General features: G+C 34.6%; 1 protein-coding gene across 2 annotated transcripts in view; it reads left to right on the top strand.

Annotated features, from left to right (window-relative positions):
- Window positions 1–8244: 8244 nt before the first annotated feature.
- Window positions 8245–22740, top strand: part of LOC109076703 (sodium- and chloride-dependent creatine transporter 1-like) — a 32764-nt gene continuing 18268 nt past the window's right edge. For both annotated transcript variants that reach the window (XM_042729355.1, XM_042729354.1), the window contains exons 1-4: window positions 8245–9213; window positions 19325–19456; window positions 20116–20380; window positions 20890–21022. In XM_042729355.1, the coding sequence (XP_042585289.1) occupies window positions 8913–9213; window positions 19325–19456; window positions 20116–20380; window positions 20890–21022 (831 nt within the window). In that variant the 5' untranslated portion in view covers window positions 8245–8912. The remainder of the gene's footprint in view (window positions 9214–19324; window positions 19457–20115; window positions 20381–20889; window positions 21023–22740) is intronic.

The following is a 22740-nucleotide window of genomic DNA, read 5'->3' as shown; positions in this document are numbered from 1 at the left end:
AGCCTCTGTCTCTGTTTACATTATTGAGGCTGTTTTTGGTAGCTCTCCCACAGATCCTGAGCTCTGGTAGCTCTCCTTGTATGGGCACAGGGGTTTTCCGCTCAAGTATTAGCATTCCACCCATCTGCCCTGTGTACACACACACACACACACACACACACACACACAGACAGAAACCCTACACAACACTGACCGTCTCACCTACTGTGTGTTTTGGCCTTTATATCTGAACTGAAAACATGAAGAGGTAAATAGGTGAAATGTGACTTGACATTAGTCATACATATGACACTGAAACATTACATAAGGCCTTTACAAAACAACAAATCCTGTGCCAACACAGTATTCTAAGCATTATTAGACAATATTGATCAAATCTGTTGGAAATTGATGTGATGAATAATTACAAACTACAAACCATTGTAAAATGCTGCTCTTGTTGATTACCATCGCAGCAAAGTCATTAGTATTTCTCTTACTCCACCAGCAAATATGTTGTAATAAAGAATGAGCACTAGAGGGAAGCCTTGGTTAACTTAAATTCCAAAATAAAGAGCCCAACAACTATTTGAGAAAATGTAGTGTCTCTGTAGTGTTTTATAATAAATACTAATATAATATTATGTAAGCTTATATATATATATATATATATATATATATATATATATATATATATATATATATATATATATATATACACATACATACATATATATTTTACATACATTTATATATTTCTAATTTCTCTCATGCGTATATTCATTTTATACTTATATATTTATTTTTTTATACATTATTATAATTGTTTTTAATAAAATATTTATTTATAATTAATATTCATTTATTATTATTTACTATTTATTTTTTTGTAGATTTTTTATTACATGTTGCATTTGCATATATCTGTTTTTTTGTAAAGTGTTTCGAAAGTTTAGTTTTCGTGAGTTTTTTTATTTTTAATTGTTTTTTAGTGTCTCAATATAAAAATAAAATGTTTTCTGTTTTAATATATTTTAAAATGTAAGTTATTCCTGTGATGCAAAGCTGAATTTTCAGCATCATTACTCCAGTCTCCAGTGTCACATGATCCTTCAGAAATCATTCTAATATGCTGATTTGCTGCTCAAGAAACTTCTGGTTCTGGGTAAAAGAGTTCACCCTTAAGTCTCTATTATTCTGGTCCCTCTTTTCAGTTTTAATAATAGTTTTAATAATATTAGCCTAATAAATGATTTCTCATAGGACTTCAAACGCTTCTGCTCTCTTAAAACTGGACAAAGTAATGGAATTGGCAATAAAGAATAACTCCTCTGTTACAGGATCTCGTGTTTCCAAATTCTGCATCTGCTGGTGGTTTTCTCTCCTCGGTCAAGCCAACTGTCTTCACAGTCACCCTCAAATCATGTGCAAACACGCACGTATGCAGCCTATCAATCACCCTGTAATAATCTTATATGACAAAACAGAGCTCTAATACTGCTGCCATGCAGCAAATTAACAGATATGTTAGACAGAAGTTGGTTTTAGATATTTTAGGGACTGTTTGTCTGACCAATGGAAGACAGGGGGAAACCTGACATTTTTTGCTTTTTTAGTTGGACAGAAAATCAATGCACTTCAGATTACATTTAAGAGAATCCAGTTAGTATATCGTGCTGTTTATCGCTGGATCATTGATACAGAAATCGCTTAGTGCCACAAGTAAAACTAATATTATGAGTCCAGTTCAAGGCAGGAGATGCCATTTACAGGAAATGTAATTGCAGAAATGTCTGGAAAGGTCAGATCGAAACTTATAAGAGAAGTGAAAAGTTGTTCCTGTGAAAGTCTGCTAGTAAACAACATCTTACGCTGTAGGATAAATGAGCCTCTGTGTGCTGTTCAGGGTGTGACGGTACGGCTGTGAATGGTCGTATTGATTTTTGTGCCAGTTCTTATCTGTGGCATACTAAACTTGTGACCTAAATAGGAGCAAGTTGTACCCCCACCTGTTTACTTTTATAAAGTAACACCGTGAACTGCAGCCAATAAAGTGCTTCCTGAGCTGCAATTGCAAAATGTTATGACCCCTTTATGCAAATGAGTCTTGTCTAGGAGTAAATATGTCTGATGTCTGTTTTGATGACCTTATTAACTTTGACCCACATTGTCTCAGTGCCTATATGAATATGTGAATTGTGCACTGGCACTATTTTTGTGTGTCTGGCATGTGACGTGATTTTCCCAGATGTGACCTGAGAGTTAGTCACAAAGAGAAGTCCTCCAATATGGTTATCATTCCATATACACTACAATTTCAAAGTTTGAGGTCTGTAATTTTAATGCTTCTGAAAGAAAAGTCTTATGCTCGCCAAGGCTGCATTTTTTTTTTATTAAAAACTGTAATATTGTGAACTATTATTACAGTTTAAATAAACTGTTTTCTATTGTAATATATTTTAAAATGCAAAGCTGTATTTTCAGCAGCCATTACTCCAGTCTTCAGTGTCACATGGTCCTTCAGAAATCATTCTGATTTTCATGATTTAAATGAATAGAAAATTAAGAAACATTTTTTAAAATAGAAATCTTTTGTAAGAATATACAGTAAATGTCTTCACTGTCACTATTAATGCATCCTTGCTGAATAATATTATTAATTTCTTTCAGGAAAAGAAACCTTACTGACCACAAACCTTTGACTGGTAACGTATAAGGTAAAACATTGGTCACAGTTGAGTTGTTTGATCATTATTTCAGCAGTATCATCATACTCTACACTGTTTAATCAGCAAGTGTGTCAAAGTCTGAGCTGGTAGAAGGGTGTGAGGGTGATAGTTATGCTCGGGTTATGACTCCACGCTGCTGCTATTTCTAAGGTGCTATAAAAAAGTGCCGTAACCTTTGCAAGGCAGCTGCTCTTGAAGTCACGGGGTCTATTCTAAACTAAACTTAGATAGATAGAAACCTGAAAGTGCAATCGTAGTAGTGTTCACCCGTGCCTGAAGACCCCAAATCAGGTTAGCTTACACAATTCATCTATATTGCAGCATCAAAAGTTGAATCTGCTTTAAAAGGCAGCCTGGTGAGCAGATCATTTTGCAGTTATTTGCAACTTGTGGAAGTGAACCAATATCAATGACATAATTTGCATCTACACTGTGAAATATTATTCTCGAAGTTGCAAATAAGACAAAGATTAATGGAATATGTTTTACAAGAAAATACCATTTTAGTTTTCATACTTCAAACTTTCATGTTTAATTCAATGTATTAATTGTCGTTAGTTTGTAATTGGGAAATTTACTAGCAATTTCTTAGTAAAAATGGTTTCTACCCATTTTTTTTTCAATGCAATGCATGAGCGAGCACAGACATTTTAAACACTGTAAAAAAAAATAGAACCTATCACAGTCAAATTAAGTTAACTAGCAAGCGACAACTTAAAAACTTTAGTTCATCTAATGAATAAAAGTCAGTCTACTTCATGTTAAAGGGGTCCTATTATGCTCTTTTACAAAGTCTTGATTTTGTTTAGGGGGTGTACTAGAACAGGCTCTCATACTAGGTTGTTCGAAAAACGCATTATTTCTCACATATTTTACATTATTACAACAGCTCTCTCCCCAGTCTGGCATGATGAACGGCTCGAATAGTTCCTGTTTTAAATGAAGGCCAGCCTTCTGAAATACAAAATGTGCTGTGGTTGGTTAGCTGGGCCAGTGTGTGCTGTGATTGGCAGCACTCAGGGCCTGGTTGGGAAATGTCCTGCTCCTTACCATAGTTTACTGCGAGCTTCAGTGTAAATATTGCGTCAAAATCAAATCAATTTGAGTGCAATTTAAACCCAGATGATTGTAAGCACTCTAAGTTCATCTGCCTTGGGAAAGCTAGTGTGTCTCCAACATAGTAATAACACTTGTTGCTATATTTATTATCAGTATTAGAATTTCTGTGACACTGAAGACTGCAGAAATGGCTGATGAAAATGTCAGCTTTGCCACCACATAAAGTATATTTTAAAGTATATTAAAATGAAAAATGAATATAAGATCATAAGAGATTTCTTAAAAATCTTAAAAATGTAAAATCTTTATGACCCCATACTTTTGCATGGCTGAATACTTCTGTTGTGGAATACATTTAACCATATTAAAATGTGTTTAGAGTACTACTCTTATTTGTAGCTGAAATTGTAACCAAATTAAGCAAAATATTAAATAAGCAGATAAAAATGTGGTAAGGAATATGTAGAGTATTATGATTGACAGTCATTTTTGTGCCTGCTAACAGTATATGGGGCTTGTGTTTCACCTGACCCATGAGTCAACATGAAAACTGTAAATTATTCTGATGACCAGGGCTTCTTTATTTCACTTCTCCATTTCTCGAATTCCCTGACTTAAAGTTACAATATACTGTTAGCATTTTAGCTTACTGTGATGATGACATATTAAATATACAGACTGTACATTAAAGCGCTTAAAGTGGAAGCTTTTTAAGGAATGTTAAGCAACTTTCATTCTATTTGCTTTACATTTTGACATGTTGCTCCAGGCTGATATATTGTGTGACACTAAAACAAATCTACATGTTATGGGTTGCATAGTGATTTCAAGGAATAGACTACGTTGAGTAAATAGCTTTGAGATTTCAACATCATGTCACAGGTTGCTTCATGCAGGGTTAAATCTGTAACATAAAGACATAGAGGGAATATAAACATGAAACATATGTTTGCTTTGCATCATGAACAGAAAGTTGCATGTTTCTCTATCACCTACTGTATATGCCCTGGAGCCTAGAAAATGTTGGCTCAGTTAAGACGAAAAAAAAAACAGGATAGTGAATTGTGGTCCCCTATGACCGCAATTCACTCATCGTTGAGATAAGATGTGGGGTTTCCTTGAATCATCGCGGGTTTCCTCGAACAGCCACATACAGTTCGCAGAACATCCCACTGTAATTTGCAACAGTTTTAGGGTCAGTATGATCCAGAGATTTTTATAGTATGACTCACTGAATCTATGGGTACTTTTCATGTATACATGTGTGGTTTTCTAAGAATTTGGGTTTCAAGAATCTTGAAATCTGTCCAAAAAAGTGCTTGTAAAAAATGTAGGGTTATTATCGGACAAATCTGGCCTCTGTATAATTTTGTCATCCCGAAAGGACAAACTGTTCCCACCTTTTACAGCCTCATGACAAACAACACAAAATACCACAGCACTCTACCTGCTGCTGACTTTGATAGAATAAGCCTTTCTACCAAAACAACATACTAGTTTACTACAGGTATTGTTGCTACTGTTAATCCATCATAAAATAATATGGATCTCATTCAGACAGTGTTTTAAAAATCTAATTACAAATACCAAATTACCAGTTGTAACAATAACTAGTAACTGTTAAATTATGTGAACTAAAAGAAATTAAACTGATTGATTGATGTCTATGAGTCTGTGTGTATAAACTTTAATTCTAATTTGGTATATAAATGTTTATTTTTATTTCTAGTTCACCACTTGGGAGAGCGTGTCATATCAATGGAAAATCCTCAGCAGCGCCTCGTGAATGTTTGTAATTTTCCAGAGCGGGACAACAGCCACTCCTGTGGCCAGAGGGAGGTTTATGTATTTTGTAATTCAAAAAAGAGATGCACATGCTTGATGACTAATAGTCCTCACGGCACTTCATAACCTGTGGGTATGTTTACTAAATACCATACTACACCTACTGACAGTGTTCACGCATGTGCTGTACATCCCTCCCACTTCTACTGCTAGTAACCGTTTTTCTAGTTTCAAAATAATTGACAATCGAACAATTGTATTCAATTTTAAAAATATACATTTTTATCTTAAAAATAAAATTATATTTGTATTATTATTTATATTAGTATTTCCTTTTTTAATAAAATTATATTAAATGTTTATGGATCAACATGTTTGAGAAAAGTAATGTTAAATAAGGTTTGCATACAGCGACCCAAGTTCAAATCCCGCCTCGAGGTCCTTTGCTGATCCCGCTCCCCTCTCGTTACCCCAAATACTTTCCTGTCATCTCTCCACTGTACTCTCAAAATAAAAGGCACAAAAAACCCAATAATATACCTTTAAAAAAGGTTTTCATTTATTAATTAATTGTATATTTGCTTTTTGTAAATTTTTTGAAAGCAAGTTGTTATCTCTTATTATTATTATTATTTTGTCTGTTATCTAATTAACTTAATTAACTTTTTATTTTATTATTATTATTATTATTATGTTATATTTTTTAATGAATGTGTGGTTCTCATGACAATTGTCAAGAATGTGTCTGTATCATATTTCACCTCAAAAAAAAAGAAAAACTATAAACTAATTATTTATTTATTTACTAACATAATATACATACACACACATGTATGTATGTGTGTGAATACATAGGTGTAAATGTATATATTGTATGTATACATACATTTATATATAAAGTAGAAAATTGTGTGTGTGTGTATAGTCTATGTACATTTATGTACATGTATGCAATTTATATTATACTATATTATAAATATATTTATATACTTGTATGTAAAATATAGCATCTATTTATTGAACTATATATTTATTGAAATAAATAGTTTATTGAACTATTTATTTATTTACTATTTATTTATTTACTAATATGACACACACACACACATATATACAGTGCCCTCCATAAGTATTGGAACAGTAAAGACAAAATTGCTCTGCTTGCTGTGGAGTCAAGACATTTGCAAATATGATTAAAAGATGAATATGAGCCAAAACTACAGATTGTCACATTTTATTATTAGCTGTTTCAACACATGCATGGCATATTTTACTAAATAAAAAGGACAGCACTTTTAGAGTTCATCCCACTATCTAATGTGAGCATAAGTATTGGGACAGTTGAACTTAAGGCAGATACAAAAGATTAAAAGCTATTATTTAGTTGCAGATCCCTTGCGTGCAATCAGCGCAGTGAGTTTGCCACCCACAGACATCAGCAGACTCTTGTCTTATCTTTTTGAAATGCTTTTTCAAGCCTGTAATGCAGCCAGTTCCAACTGTTGCTTGTTTTGGGGAGTTTCTGTCTTTAGTCTCCTCTTCAGCTGGTGAAATTCATGTTCAATCAGATTTAAATCTGGAGATGGACTTGGGCAATCTAAGACTTTACATTTTTTTGCTCTGATAGACTCCTTGACTGAACTGGCAGGGTGCTTGTTGTCATCGAATGCAAGACTCAGAATGCAGAAGCAATGGATATAACTGAAGAGACACATTTCTGGTTCATGTGGCTATTTTTTTTTAATCATTTTTTTCATCGAATGCAAGACTCAGAATGCAGAAGCAATGGATATAACTGAAGAGACACATTCCCTGCTTTTCATATGTGTTGTCATCGAATGCAAGACTCAGAATGCAGAAGCAATGGATATAACTGAAGAGACACATTCCCTGCTTTTCATATCTGAACAATTAATGCAACAGGACACAGCTGATTACTCAGAAAGACCTGTGAGGCAATTGTCCCAATACTTATGCTCACATCAGTTAGAAGGATGAAACTCTAAAAGTGTTGATCTTCTTAGTTAGTAAAGCATGTATGCGTTGAAACACCCAGTATTAAAATGTGACAATTTGTAGTTTTGTCTCATATTCATCTTTTAAACATATTTACAGATTTCTTGACAAAGCAATTTTGTCTTTACTGTTCCAATACTTCTGGAGGGCATAATATATATACGTGTGTGTGTGTATGTGTGTGTGTGTGTGTGTGTGTGTGTGTGTGTGTGTGTGTGTGTGTGTGTGTGTGTGTGTGTGTGTGTAAAATACATAAATGCTATAAATAAATTTGATTGCTTCCATTGTCCTCATTTGTAAGTGGCTTTGGATGACAGCGACTAAATGTAAATCTAATGTAAATACAAGTACATTTTATGTTAGAAACATATTATACACCACAGTCGATTTTACTGCCGTTCACTTATGCTGATTTATTATTATTATTTCGTAATGCAAGCAAACTGCAATGAATTGCATAATGCATTCTTTCTCACTGTGATAAAATCTTTCATGTCTGATCTCGCGCAGAGCTCCATTGATCTAGAAGCGCACTTGCTGTGTAGTATGTAGTATACAGTGTGTAGTGTGCAGCGTACGTGAGCGTTCCCATTCCCTGTTTTCCTTAAGCGGGACGGAGGGGGAGGGCTGAGCTCCAAATGACGTTACCTAGCCCGTTAAAACACCGAGTGGCTTCGCGCGGACATATCAGACAGTGTGTCCGCGCGCACAGAGCGACAGCAGCAGCAGCCGCAGCTCCCGTAGACACCGACTCGCGTCTCATTTATACATTCTGGGTGTTAAATACCGACGAGAACGATGATCTGAAGAGATTTAGGCGCTCAGTTCTTGAATGTAATTCCATTACATTCATCTGATCAGCGCGCGTAAAGGGCCGCTTTGGTTTCGCCGTCTCCTCAGTCGCCTTCTCTCTGAGAGATTCACGTGCCCATGCGATTCTTCAGACTCACCTTTAAGTGTTTCGTAGATTGTTTTTGAAGGTGCTGTTTCAAATCGGTGTCTTTTTCTTTTATGATCTATTATTTCCTTTCCAAACGCGCTTTTTGATAAAACAAACCAATAATAGCCTACCGTTGCCAATTTCGCCGAGAGAGTCAAACAGCCATCCCTCGTAACCGTTTGACATTGAGGAGAATAAAGAATAACACTGCTGGTTTTATTAAATAAAAGGGTAAAGGACCAGATCCTGTGCACCTGAAGAGGAACAAAAGGGACATCTTGGTGTGAATAAAAGAAACTGACTTCATCCAAGAACAATAAGAGATCAAATATTTATTTTTGACTGCTGATTTAAGCCCTTCTCGAGTCTCGTGAGGAGGTTCGTTTGCTTTGTTTACACGAGAGATGGAGAAATCCTCTCTGGACGCAGACTGCTGCGCCCTGAACACGGTCCTGGTGGAGGAGAAGAAGGGCCATCTCATTCCCAATGGAAACGCGCATCAAGGCGTCAATGGGACCCTCAACGGCGGGCCCATATCAGCCGCCGCCGGAGCCGTATCGGCGGCGGGAGCGGAGAAGAGGCAGGGCTTCCCCGAGCGAGAGACGTGGACCAGACAGATGGACTTCATGATGTCCTGTGTGGGGTTCGCCGTGGGGCTGGGGAACGTCTGGCGCTTTCCGTACCTGTGCTACAAAAATGGTGGAGGTAAGACGTCTTGATGATTCTCTGCAGCACATTCAGATACCCACCCCCCCAACCCGCTCTCCCCGTGACGTCACTTCACGGTGGAGGACACCTCCTGTGTGTCTGAACTGACTCATTCATTCATTCATTGCCTTTGCCAAGCATATCTCTTAGTGAGGGTGAAATTACTGTTCATATCATTAACAAAATAATTTAAAATGCAGTATATATATATTATACATAATTGTATGCATATATATGTACATGTGTGATATGAATACCTTGATAACTTAAGAGGCTCATTACTTTTGGACTCTTAAGAAGCATTCATATAAATTTTATATATATATATATATATATATATATATATATATATATATATATATATATATATATATATATATATATGGGCGATATTGAATATGCATATAATTGCATAATTTTTTTTATTTCTGCTTTTTGACTATATAACTATATTATACTTCAACAGTAAAGCAATTATATATATATATATATATATATATATATATATATATATATATATATATATATATATATATATATATATAGATTAGTGCTGTCAAACAATTAATTGTATCCAAAATAAAAAGTTTTTGTTTACATAATATATGTGTGTGCTGTGTATATTTATTATGTATATATAAATACACACAGATACATTATATATTTTGAAAATATTTACATGTATATATTTATATTCATATAATTTATATTATATATAATATATTTAATATATTAACATCATATTTTTCTTAAATATATGCATGCATGTGGGTGTATCTATATATACATAATATATATACTAGGGCTGTCAAATGATTAATCACGATTAATCACATCCAAAATAAAAGTTTTGTTTACATAATATATGTATGTGTACAGGGTATATTTATTATGTATATATAAAGACACACACATAAATTATATATTTAGAAAATATTTACATGTATATACATTTATATATTTATATTCTTATATTTTATATTATATATAAATATATTTAATATATAAACATAACATATTCTTCTTAAATATATACATGCATGTGTGTGTATTTATATATACATAATAAATATACACAGTATACACACATATATTATGTAAACAAAACTTTTATTTTGGATGTGATTAATACATATTAAAAATTACACATACACAAAATATAAACATAGATACACACATATTATGTGAACAAAAAGTTTTATTTTGGATGCGATTAATCGCGATTAATCATTTGACAGCACTAATATATGTAAGTAGTATTAATTTTAAAATGCTATGTGTTGCTTAGTCCTTAATAATATCTTAAAATAGTAAGGTATCACCTGTGAACAGTGTTGTTTCCTGTTGAATATCCCATGATGTAATAGGTGCTGTTTTGATGCCTTTGATCGGTAGTCATTATATTAAAGAATTAATAAATGATTATGTAAAGACATGAATATCGGTATACAGTATCGGTCTGTACCTTAAAGGGTTACTCCATCCCAAAATTAAAATTTTGTCATTAATCACTTACCCCCATGTCATTCCAAACACGTAAAAGCTTTGTTCGTCAATATTAAGATATTTTGGATGAAAACAGGGAGGTTTGAGACTGTCCCATAGACTGCCAAATAAATAACAGTGTCAAGGTCCAGGAAAGTATGAAAAGCATCGTCAGAATAGTCCATCTGCCATCAGTGATTCAGCCGTAACGTTATGAAGTGACGAGAATACTTTTTGTATACGAAGAAAACAAAAATAACAGCTTTATTCAACAATTCCTCTCCTCAGTGTCCCTCCAAATCAGCGTAGCGCCAATCTGGCAATTCTGAACTGTACGCAAATGGTGTACGCTCTTCTGTGTCAGCCGCGCGGTGCCGATGCGCTGTTTGCTTTCAAACCAAAGCATAAATACACGTAAAAAACGTATCCTTGTGGCGCTTAATTAATCATTAAGTGATAAATGACAAAATTTTCATTTTGGGATGGAGTATCCCTTTAAAAATCTAAAGTTATTGCATTGATAACAAAAAACTTTGTACTGAGAAAAGCTTTAGCATTATTAATCAGATGCCACTGAGTTCGATCTTTTGTTTTCTAATACAATTATGTATAAGTATCAATTAAGTATCCAAATACTACTTAGTGGCCACTGTGTGATTATACAGTATATGAATTTTAGTCTCTAATTATTTGAACTGGCCTTAAAGACCTATTAAACACTGTAAACATTTGTTAATAATAATTAAGCTGTTGTGTTAATCAAATGTATCATTAAACCAGTGTCCCATGACATTGCTTTTAGACAGTGGAAGTGCATATTGTACGTGCAGGATCACATGTTTGTAAGATGATCCAGTTCTTTGGGTTTTTTTCTTTTAAGCTAGGGGGTGTGTCTTAAATCAACACTCGTCTACTGCTGCACACTGACATTGTACATCATCCTTTGTACACTTGTGTTTCAGAGCATCAAATGTAGCTAAAAATGGATAATGAAGGAGAAATTGTTCTATATAGAATATATCAAAGCCTAGTTTGAGCTTTATTGCACTGAATGCAATGCACAAAAGCACACAAGGTCACACATTTCCATGCAACCATTAGAGGTCACACATGTCCTTACAAAAATAGCTTTAAGGGAAAATTCAACGCTTGTCTTACAGAATAAAAAAGTTTAAAAAAAAATTATATAAATATAAAGTAATATGTATAAATTCATTTATATTAGTATATTTATTTGGCTTTAGTGCAATTATTTTAATTAAATGTTATAATTTTTTTATTAATTTTAATGTGTCTGAAATGCTGTCTAAGTAGTCATCTCATTAGGTTTTGGGACATACGCGTTGCATTAGTAGTCATGGTGCGTCTCTCATCATCAATTTCACTGATTCTCTCTCTTTTGCTCTATGAGTCATCTTCTGATGGCTATAGAATGAGAAGGCCAAGTCTGCATAACACTTTAGGACCCCATTAGAAAGGGAACCATTGTGTTTGCTTAAATGACGAAGCTGTCTCCCCATGTCCCCAGCGCCCTGGATGCAGTCCAGTGTTTGCTGAATGAATGGCCATAGGTTAGCAGCAAAGATGTGTGTTAAAGAGTTTTTGTCCTGATGTATGGGGATGTACTCTAGGGGGATATGATAGAATGTGTGTTATATAAAACGTGAAGTAGTTGATGATTATCCAGACAAAGTTAGATTAGATGCATTAGAGTAGAGAACACCTATGGGATTGTTGAAAATCACTTTACATAATAACTTATGTAATTGCAGAATCCTCTGAAGATCTTACACTGCCAGTCAAAAGTTTTGAATAATTAAGATTTCTTAAAGTCACTTCTGCTTCCCAAGGTTGCATTTATTTGATCACAAATACAGTGAAAACTTTTAGATTGTAAAATATGATTTTAAAAATTAAAAAAATTAAAATAGTTTTTTTTTAAATCTTGATAATCTTTTAAAATGTAATGTATTCTTGTTCTAAAGTGAAAGCAAAAAACCTGAATGCATACAAAAGCAATTGCACTGCCCCACTCAACGTGATTTCTTCACTTACCCCAAACTATCGAATGTCACAGATTTCACAAAATATTAGGCAGAAAAAACTGTTTTTAAAATTGTTAATAATTAAAAAGGTTTCTTGAGCAGCAAATAAGCATATTAGAATGATTTCTGAAAGATCATGTGACACTCTTCAATTTAAATTGTAATAAAATTTCACAGTATTTCAGTTGTTACTGTATTTTTGATCAAATAAATGCAGCCTTGGTGAGTGCAATAGACTTCTTTCAAAAACAGTTAAAGATCTTAATTATCCCACTTTTTGGCCGTCTCCCGCTATCCTTGGCAAATTCCAATGTTGGTTTCCTGTCTTATTCAATTATAGACTTAAAAACATTTTGCCAAGATGTATAAAGTTATGCTGAATGTGTGAGCTGTAACAGCTATCATGATATCTCTTCCAAAAGCAGTGTTTGCTTTTGGCACTGCCCTGGATGCCTGCAGTGAGAAAAATGTCAAGACTTGATCAATGTTGTGTTAGCACTTGGGTTGCAATTCCTTTCTGTCTTGACAGATAACTTGATTTCATTCTCATCTGGTTATTTAGATAGAGAAGATGTCAGTGTGTTTTGGATCTAAAGTCTCAGCCACCTGTGGTAGAGGGGAAAGGTCATGGAAACCGACCGCTGGGAACATTTCACGAAGACCATCAATTCCTCCGAAAACAATAAGTGATTCAAATAAGACGTGCCAGCTCAAGAAAGATGAGATGCATGGACTCTTGGAGCTCTTCTTGCTCAAATAGTTACTTTACCCCCAACAAGTAGCTCTAAGGTAACAGAATTAAAGTGTCCCAGTGCAGGTCGCCAAACTCAACATGTCGTCTTTGTGTGCAATACTGATAGGTGCCTGAATTGTTTTGCCAAATCAAATTATGCCCGTCAAAGACCGAAAAGGTCCTGCTGGCAGGAGAAGAGTAAATACAGTTCATGTCACACACTCTTGACTTTTATTGTGTTACAGGTTTAGTCTGTGAGATACTTGTGATATTTACTTTCCGCATTCTCAGAAGACAAATTTAGCCAGGTCAAATTTAAACCTGTGGAATCTTTTATTTGTGTAAAGGTGGGATTTGTCTTTCTTACAAGGAAAAGTTCACCTAAAAAAAAAAAAAAATGTTATTTACTCATACTCATGTGTTTGAAAACCTGTATCACTGGAAGGACAAAATCCAAATGGCTCGTGTTATAAAAGTGAATGGCAAGGTCAGTCTCTTATTAAAACCGTCTAAAGTTCTTGACGTGAACCAATTAAAATTAAGAGACCCCTGTTGTGTTAATCTGTAGCACTCAATTAGGTAAGAATCACTAAAACTATTCCTCATGTTTAAGCCTAGAGATTTGAACTAACCCCTAACCCTAGGTATTAAACTTCTGCATGTACTACAGTATTTGTTACTGTTCATGAATTAAGAGCACATAACTTGACACGGTAGAGGTCAGAGTAGAGGTCACATTAGCTGCCTTATCAGCTCTGCGTTCAGTTCAGCGAGCTGCTCATTCTTCTGTCTGTGCTACACTCTTCTGTTGAGCTGCCTCGGATTGACGCTGTGCCATCACTAACACAATATACAGTATGCACTGTGAGACGCAGCAACCGTCCAGACTTTCTGTTGCCAGGTTACTGGCTGTTTTTGCAGCACTGTGTAGCGGTGCATCTGAGTTAAGAGAGGCCAAGCTGAGCCGAATGGTGGCCACATAGTCAGTAGATTTATGATCTCTGCAGTAAAGCCCTCTACCTGTCCTTGAGTGCTGGATCTGTAGTACAGTATCACAGCTGTGCTGAAATCTCACCATACTGATATATTAGCGCTGTGACACTTTTAATAACAATCTGCTATTGTTATTGTGCTTCAGCACATAAACAAAGCAAATTGTTTTATCCAGGAATTAAAAAATATACAGAAATGTGTATAAGCAGAAAGAGAGAGAGTCAAGAAGCAAAAAATATGAAAGTAATTATTTTTCATGATTTGTTTTCATATATAAATATACATCATATGCATACTGAAAGTTATATATACTTTTTGAACGGTACCTTTTGTAGAATGGTCCATGTTAAAACTCTTCTGGCACTTATGCATCTGTATTTCATTCTTTATAATGGTTGGAAAAATGCATGCTCTTTTTTGTCTTGGTGTCTTAGTTGTTTATCACACCAACAAAAACCACACAAAAAAAATTTGCCTGCAAAAAAAAAAAAAAACCAAAAAAAAAAAATAATAAAGCAATAAAAAACAAAACTATATAGAGCATTAATAAGAGCTAATGTTAAAAATTAAACATTTATATTATGAATATTATATAATAATTAAAAATAAAATAATATATATAAAGTAAAGAAATTAAGAAAAAAAATTTAAATAAAAAAAAAAATCATGATTTCCCCTACACACACACACACACACACACACACATATGTGTGTGTGTGTGTGTGTGTGTGTGTTGTTCATTCATATGTATAAGTATAAAACATACACACACACACACACATATGTGGTAGTTAAATAAGTCAAGAAGAATATATTATAAATAATTATATATGTATATATAATTTTAGGTTGCAAATCTTTTACACTTTTTATCCAATAAAACTACGTATGCACATCAACATGACCAAACTTTGACTAAATTGAATTAACATTAATAAGCCTACAAAATGGATTAGTATAAAATTTCCATATTCAAATTCCATTTTAAAATGAGCACTGTTTAATGTGTCTGGTTCACAATGGGAAGGCATGAGAAGGCCAGTGATGCCAGCACAGCAGGACATGTTGGCGTCTTGCCTGACTGACATCAGTTCCTCACTCCACGTGGACAGGCGATTAAGAAGAGCGTCTGTTAATCTTTTAATCCCCCTTTTCTGACTGGGGCCTAACTGTGGCTGCTTTAGGGTTCATCTTTTATATATTCATATTCTCTGTAAATTTATCTTTGTGTTATTTTAATATGCTGGAAATGTACAGTAATTGTTGCTTTGGAATTCTAATAGTCTAGTACACTGGAAAAGAATTGGTGTAGTGAAAATGTTTCACTCAGAAATTGCTATTAAATTTATTTTAAAGAAATTACATTGAATTAAACATGCAATTTTAAAAGGAGAAAAACTATAATAGTATCATGAATAAAACTCACATAACCTACTAGGTATGGACATGATTAATATCTCAAAACATGCAAAATCACAATTGTGCAAAACACTTGTGAGCCATACCATGCATGTTTTTATTATTTGTCACCTGCTAGAACAAGCCTGATTGGTGCAGATAATCATTATCGGGGTATTTTCAAGGCAAATCAGTTTCCTGATCCGCATGGTTGCCTTGCTTTGTGAGAAAATGTATAAATAACATTAGATTAAGCTTATCAGGCCTTTTTCCCCAGAGAACTGATGAATGAATATGGATTAGAGGTCACAGAAATGTTATGAAATCATGGAAATAAATAATGGAAATACTTAAACCTTAAGTTTGCCTTGTGAGAGCCTAAAAGAAAAGCAAAGACACTAAAGAAACCTGTGTTGTATTAATCATCTCATTTGCTCCTTAGTTTGCCTTCCTTTATAAGCCCTCCGTTTCTGTATCATCTTTGTCTTGGATAATTGTTAGTTTAATGGTCTATGTGTGTTGAAGGTAATTAAATACCTCCATGTAGCGTAACAATTAGTGCTGTCGAATGATTAATCGCATCCAAAATAAAAGTTTTTTGTTTACATAATATATGAGTTTGTACAGTGTATATTTATTATGTATATATAAATACAAACACGTGCATATATATATTTAAGAAAAATATGCTATGTTTATATATTAAATATATTTATCTATAATATAAAATATAATAATATTAATGTATGTACATGTAAATATTTTCAAAATATATACTGTATGTGTGCGTATTTATATATACATAATAAACACAGTACACACTCACATTATGTAAACAAAAACTTTTATTTTGGATGTGATTAATCCTTTGACAGCACTAATATATATGTACATATGTAGTCTTTTGCATCTCTAAAATGCATGCAGTCCTCACTACCCTAACTAGTACATACTGATGCTGGAGACAAGTTAATTTTCACCTGGTAATACATGAAAACAGTGTCATTGGCTTCTGAATAGACTGAGCCATATGTGTTTTCAGAGCATCCATATCCATCTGTTGTGTAAGGGGGAGGTGTGGGAATCTATATTTATAGCCTCCCCTCATCACCCTAGAATCCACTCAGTTCTGCTTGTGTTTTTAGTGAAAGCACTTCTGTTTTGTGCTTTACAGGATAATGTGAACCGCTCAGCTGGGCATCACGCTGCACTTTCGGCAAACAGGATTCAGGCGATTGCTAACTCCCATTGCGTTTTTAGCCCATCTAGAATAGAAAACGTAGCATATTCTCACCACACCTGAGCTGGGAAATGTTAATGGGATAATGTACAGTCATTATCACAAAATAAACTCAGACAGGGTATTGAATATTGCAATTGATCAATCAAAATCAAGTATTCCATATAAAGCAATACATTAGTTTGACGCCATGCTAGTTTTACGGTATAAGTATTGACACGTGCTCTGCTGGTGTTCGCATCATGATCAATACATAATAAAACACACTGATACGTACTGCTTTGAATTTGATCAGAGTTTAACTGAACGCACAGCCTTTTTTCCTCACGTTTAACATATTATTCATCACAGAATTATATATATAAAAAAAAAAACAGTGTATTACAGTTTCCGCAAATATTAAGCAGCACAACTGTTTTTAACATTGATAATAATAAGAAATGTTTCTTGAGCAGCAATTTCAGCAGAATGATTTCTGAAAGATCATGTGACTCTGAGTAATGATGCTGAAAATTCAGCTTTGCACCACAGGATTAAATTGCATTTTTAAATAAATTAAAACAGGAAACAAATATTTAAAATTGTAGTAATATTTAACAATATACTTGTTTTTACTGTAGTTAAAGAAATGCAGCCTTGGTGAGCATAAAAGACTCTTTTCAAAACCCAGATAGAAATTGCTGTTCTAATTCATCTTATATATTAGTAGCATGTTGCAGTTGAGTGAACATGCTAAAAATAACATCTTCCGGATGAAAAAGATACATCAAAATGCTCAAGTGTTAGTATTACATTTCAGGAAGATGTGAATCGCAACATCTGGGAAGATAAACTACTGTGCTGTACCTACTTTCTTTTTGAATTCTATCAGTAGACATCATTAGCAATGAAGCACCAGCTCATATGAACTGGAAGAGAAAGAGCTAAAAAGATTCCTCACTTTTCTGAAAGTCTATAATGAGCACCCGCTGATACAGAGTCAAGTGCTCCACGCTTACGACGTCAGCCACTGCAGTATGCGCAAGACCATGTGTGTGTGTGTATGTGTGTGTGTGTGAGTCACGCTTGTTCTTGCATTGACCCGCAGTCACATTCTCATGCATCATCTGTGGCATTGCTGTGGCATTCTTTTTTGTTTGCAAATCAGCCCGACACAAGCCCACATACGCATATTTTCCTTTTCCGCAGAGGAATAGCCTCACGGTTTAGTGGCTGTTTGTTATGGACGGTCAGTGCAGCACATTGTGTTCGTTGCTTCCTTCTGTAGGCAGTTTATTAAAAGGCTTCTTTCTGAGTCACGAGTCCAACAAAAGCTGTTGTTTTCTGAATGGACACCGGGCAGTGCTCCCAAATAAGCCACTTCATTCATATCAATGTTTTTAAATTAGCTGCAGGGGTTGTTTTGGTAGTATTTTTTTAGATAGCACTCGTTTTAAATCTTCTGTAACGGCTAGCCTGAAGAGCTAGAATTATGCAAGCGTGTCACTTTGAATAACGGCATTTTCACTCTGCCTTTTTTCCCATTGTATCTCTCTTTTTCTGCTGTCTGTCATGCGTTGCCATTCTCCGCCGCAGTCCACCTCGCCCATGAGTGGCAGGTGACATCATCAAGACTTTCACTGAGCACGTCAGCATGGTATTCAGTGGATAATCTGCATCACACCGGCGACCAACCCCCTCTCTTAACCCATTACCGTGGCTGTCAATCCGAGATCAGTCATGCAAAGCTTTATTGCTGCCGACGCGTCGTTGTGTTGCCACACAGACTGCATGATGAATGCTAATGCGGCCAGCGGCAGTCAAATCCTAAGTGACGTGGCAACATGTGAAGGTGTCGTGCACAAATAGCAGAAAATTCCCTCAGTTAAAATGAACTGATGTGCAATTGGCATTATATGCATCATGAGACTCAGTTTATGTTTCTAGTTACTATTTTATTGGTACTTTATGAGACCTTGTGACTAGAATGAATGGAAAATGCAATTCTTTTCAAATTATATTAAGTGTTTGACCTTCAAAATTGAGCCTGCGCACTTTAAAACATGTTTCTGATCGATTCGTCAGTGCATCTCATTTCAACAATTATTCCTAATCTGTCATCAATGCAACTCATTTTGCTCAGAAATGCAGATCACCTAACATGTGTTGTGAATGTGGTTCCATGTCTTTAACATGTCTTTTAACTCTCTCTTTCTCTATTGCTGTATTTCACAGGAGTGTTTCTCATTCCCTATGTGTTGTTCATATTTCTGGGAGGCATTCCGATATTCTTCCTGGAGATTGCGCTGGGTCAGTTTATGAAGGCTGGAAGCATCAATGTGTGGAACATTGCACCTCTTTTTAAAGGTTGGCTCTCTAGCTTTATGCATTAACTTTTTAAGATGTGATGCTATTTTAGGTTGTCCCATAAAACATTGCATTCTTTGAAACATGCATTCTTTTTTTTTAGGTATTATATTATATTATATTATATTATATTATATTATATTATATTATATTATATTATATTACAGTAATGTAAATATATTAAAATAATGTAATGTAACTTTTATTTTTTATATATTTTTTTATTTTTATTTTTTAATGAAATGGTTTGTCAGAATTAAGCCACAAAATGTGTTTGTCTTATAAAACTATTACCTATCATAAATTTAATATTAATTTATATTATATAAAATTATATCATTAATAAATTAATAAAGATAGATAGATAGATAGATAGATAGATAGATAGATAGATAGATAGATAGATAGATAGACATGCTGATGTATTTCAAAATTATATGCATATTTTATCTTAGAAAAAATACATTATAAGGACGGTATATAACTTCAGTGAATGCCCTTCAGTAAATCCTTGCTTCTTTCTGTAGTTCAAAGACATTAAATCAAATTTGACTCTGTTTGATGCCTTAATTAATGCATGATTCATCAGCACATTACATAAGAGATACTCTACACCTGAAGGGCTTTATTTTCAGTTGGCTTTAACTGGTTTGTTTTAGGACTTGGCTATGCCTCCATGGTGATTGTGTTCTTCTGTAACACGTACTACATCATGGTACTTGCCTGGGGTTTCTACTACTTGATAAAGTCCTTCAATTCCACGCTGCCCTGGTCCACCTGCGACAACCCGTGGAACACTGAAAACTGCATTGAGATCTTCCGCCACGACGACTGCCAGAACGGCACCATTGGCAACTCAACATTTGGAAACCTGACGTGCGAAGAGCTTGCTAATGGGCGTTCCCCTATCATTGAATTCTGGGAGTGAGTGATTGTTTTTTTTACGCAGTTCATTTCAAACAAACAATATTTGAAATGCCTTTCCCCACCCACATTTATATGAAAAGTGGGTGGTATATAAAAACTCTTCACAAGATGTGATTAAGAAAACAATGATTGTTGTTGACAACTAAATGCTATGTTACGGTTAACTGTTATTAATCCCACATTAATACACACCTATTTTGCTGTCTGTTAGAAACGTGTTGCATTTCATTTGCGTTTCATGTGGTGTTTTCCTGTATAAGCTTGAATCTGTGTGATGTTTTTGAATCGGCAGTTAGCATTTCATATTATTGGTTATTGATTTGAAGAACATCCACTGAGCATTCAAATCGGCTCATGGTTCGTTTTAATGCCCTGAGTGACAGTAGACTATACAGCTCTGGAAAGTCATCGCTTTCAAGCTACGTACGGGTTTATAGATTAAAATAAAAACTGCTTTGTGAGCGTTATACAGTGCTTTCATTCATGAATGTCATTCTCCATCTCAGGAACAAGGTTCTGAACATCTCTGATGGGCTGGATGAGCCAGGCGTCATTAACTGGGAACTGATGCTATGTCTTATGGCTGTGTGGGTGATGGTTTACTTCTGTGTGTGGAAGGGGGTGAAGTCAACAGGAAAGGTGAGGTCCCGCTTTCTTTCTTTCTTTAGTGCTTCTCATTACATGTGTGAACCCTGTGTAGCACACAATCACATAGACAGCAGAGTATCAAATGCATGAACTATAACTTCAGCATTTAATCGATAGGGGAAGCTAGACACTAGTTAAACTACAGTCAAGCTACTCTTACAAAAGCTACAAGCTTCTTACAAAAAGTACTGTTTTCAACATTGATAAGAAACGTTACTTGAGCAGCAAATCAGCATAGTTAAATGATTTCTGAAAGATCATGTGACACTCAAGACTGGAGTAGTGATGCTGAAAATTCAGCACTTCATCATAGGAATAAATTATATTTTAAAATATATGCAAATAGAAAGCAATTATTTTGAACTGTAAAAAATATTTCACAATATTACTGTTTTTACTGTATTTTTTATCAAATAAATGCAGCCTTTGTGCGCATAAGAAACTTCAAAAACATAAAATACCAACCCCAAACTTTTGAACAGGATTGTATAACTGTAAGATTGTGTAATATATCATTTAATTAAAGCCTTATTTTTCAGGCAATGAGAGTTTCTGAAAGAAATGAACAATTCTGGTTACAACATAAACTTTGTAGTTTTAAGATGGGTTTACTTTACGTGCAAGTAAAAACTACTGGTTTATATAAATGTTTAAATCAGAGTAATTTTTATTAGTATTAAAAAAAAATGAAATAAAGGAGTTAAAATTACTATATTTTAAATCAGTTCATTTGGATGAATCATTGCACTAGAATGGGTTGGACTTTAAAACAGTACATACTAGAGAGGACAGAGATGAGGAGAGACGGGATAGTTGATGAACTTTTGTAACAGCTTTCATGTGAGGAAAATACTCACTATATCTGGGAACAGTGCATACAGTATATTAGTATATTTGTATTGCAAATTTCAGTGATTTGCAATACAAATAGCCAGTCGAATCCAGCTTTTTTATCTAATTTGTAACTTTAATGAGAATTTAACAGTCAGTCTGCAGGTCATTTCACAAGTACTTATGTAATCTTGCAATTATGCTGCACATAAATTCATAAAAATGTGTTTGCCAAAGACTGCATCATATTGCATTTCTCTTGTGCTCTCAAGTGCAATGTGACTTTCTTGTGTAACCTTGAGTCGTATAGATCCACCCACTGCTGCTTTGTCACAGTCATGCAGGAGTGAGATAGAAAGGTAACCATAGCAACATTATTTGCAAAGGGGGTGTGGTGGGAAACATTACAAAGTGCCCTGTCAGGAAGGCACTGTGAGACTGGTTGGTCACGAGCGGGTGTCTGCAGTGGGACGTGATGAGGTGCTCGTATTAATGGCCAACAGCCACATTCTCTCTCCGGGAGGCGGGATCATATGAACCCTTAGTGATATAATAACTTCATTTTATTACTGCTGCTTATTACTGTATAGTAGGTCATCCTTGTATTACGAACACGTTTCTTTTGCACTAAAGTTACTAATAAACATCTAAAGAAGGCAAACAGTGGAAAGTAGGTTATTTGAACTCAAATTTAGTTCCTAGCTCATGTTTTTCCTTCATAGTTTTTCGTTGATGGAAAGGACACTGTGAGTAAGCGTTGAGTCAAGCTCATTCAGACGACTGACACACACACACACACACACACACACACACACACACACACACACACACACACACACACACAATAAGCTAGTGTTACAGTGAGCTAATTGGCTATT

Source organism: Cyprinus carpio, chromosome B8 (assembly GCF_018340385.1).
Source record: "Cyprinus carpio isolate SPL01 chromosome B8, ASM1834038v1, whole genome shotgun sequence".
NCBI classification, from domain to species: domain Eukaryota; kingdom Metazoa; phylum Chordata; class Actinopteri; order Cypriniformes; family Cyprinidae; genus Cyprinus; species Cyprinus carpio.
Note: the sequence above shows the minus strand (reverse complement) of the source record. Positions and strands in the feature narration are given on the sequence as shown.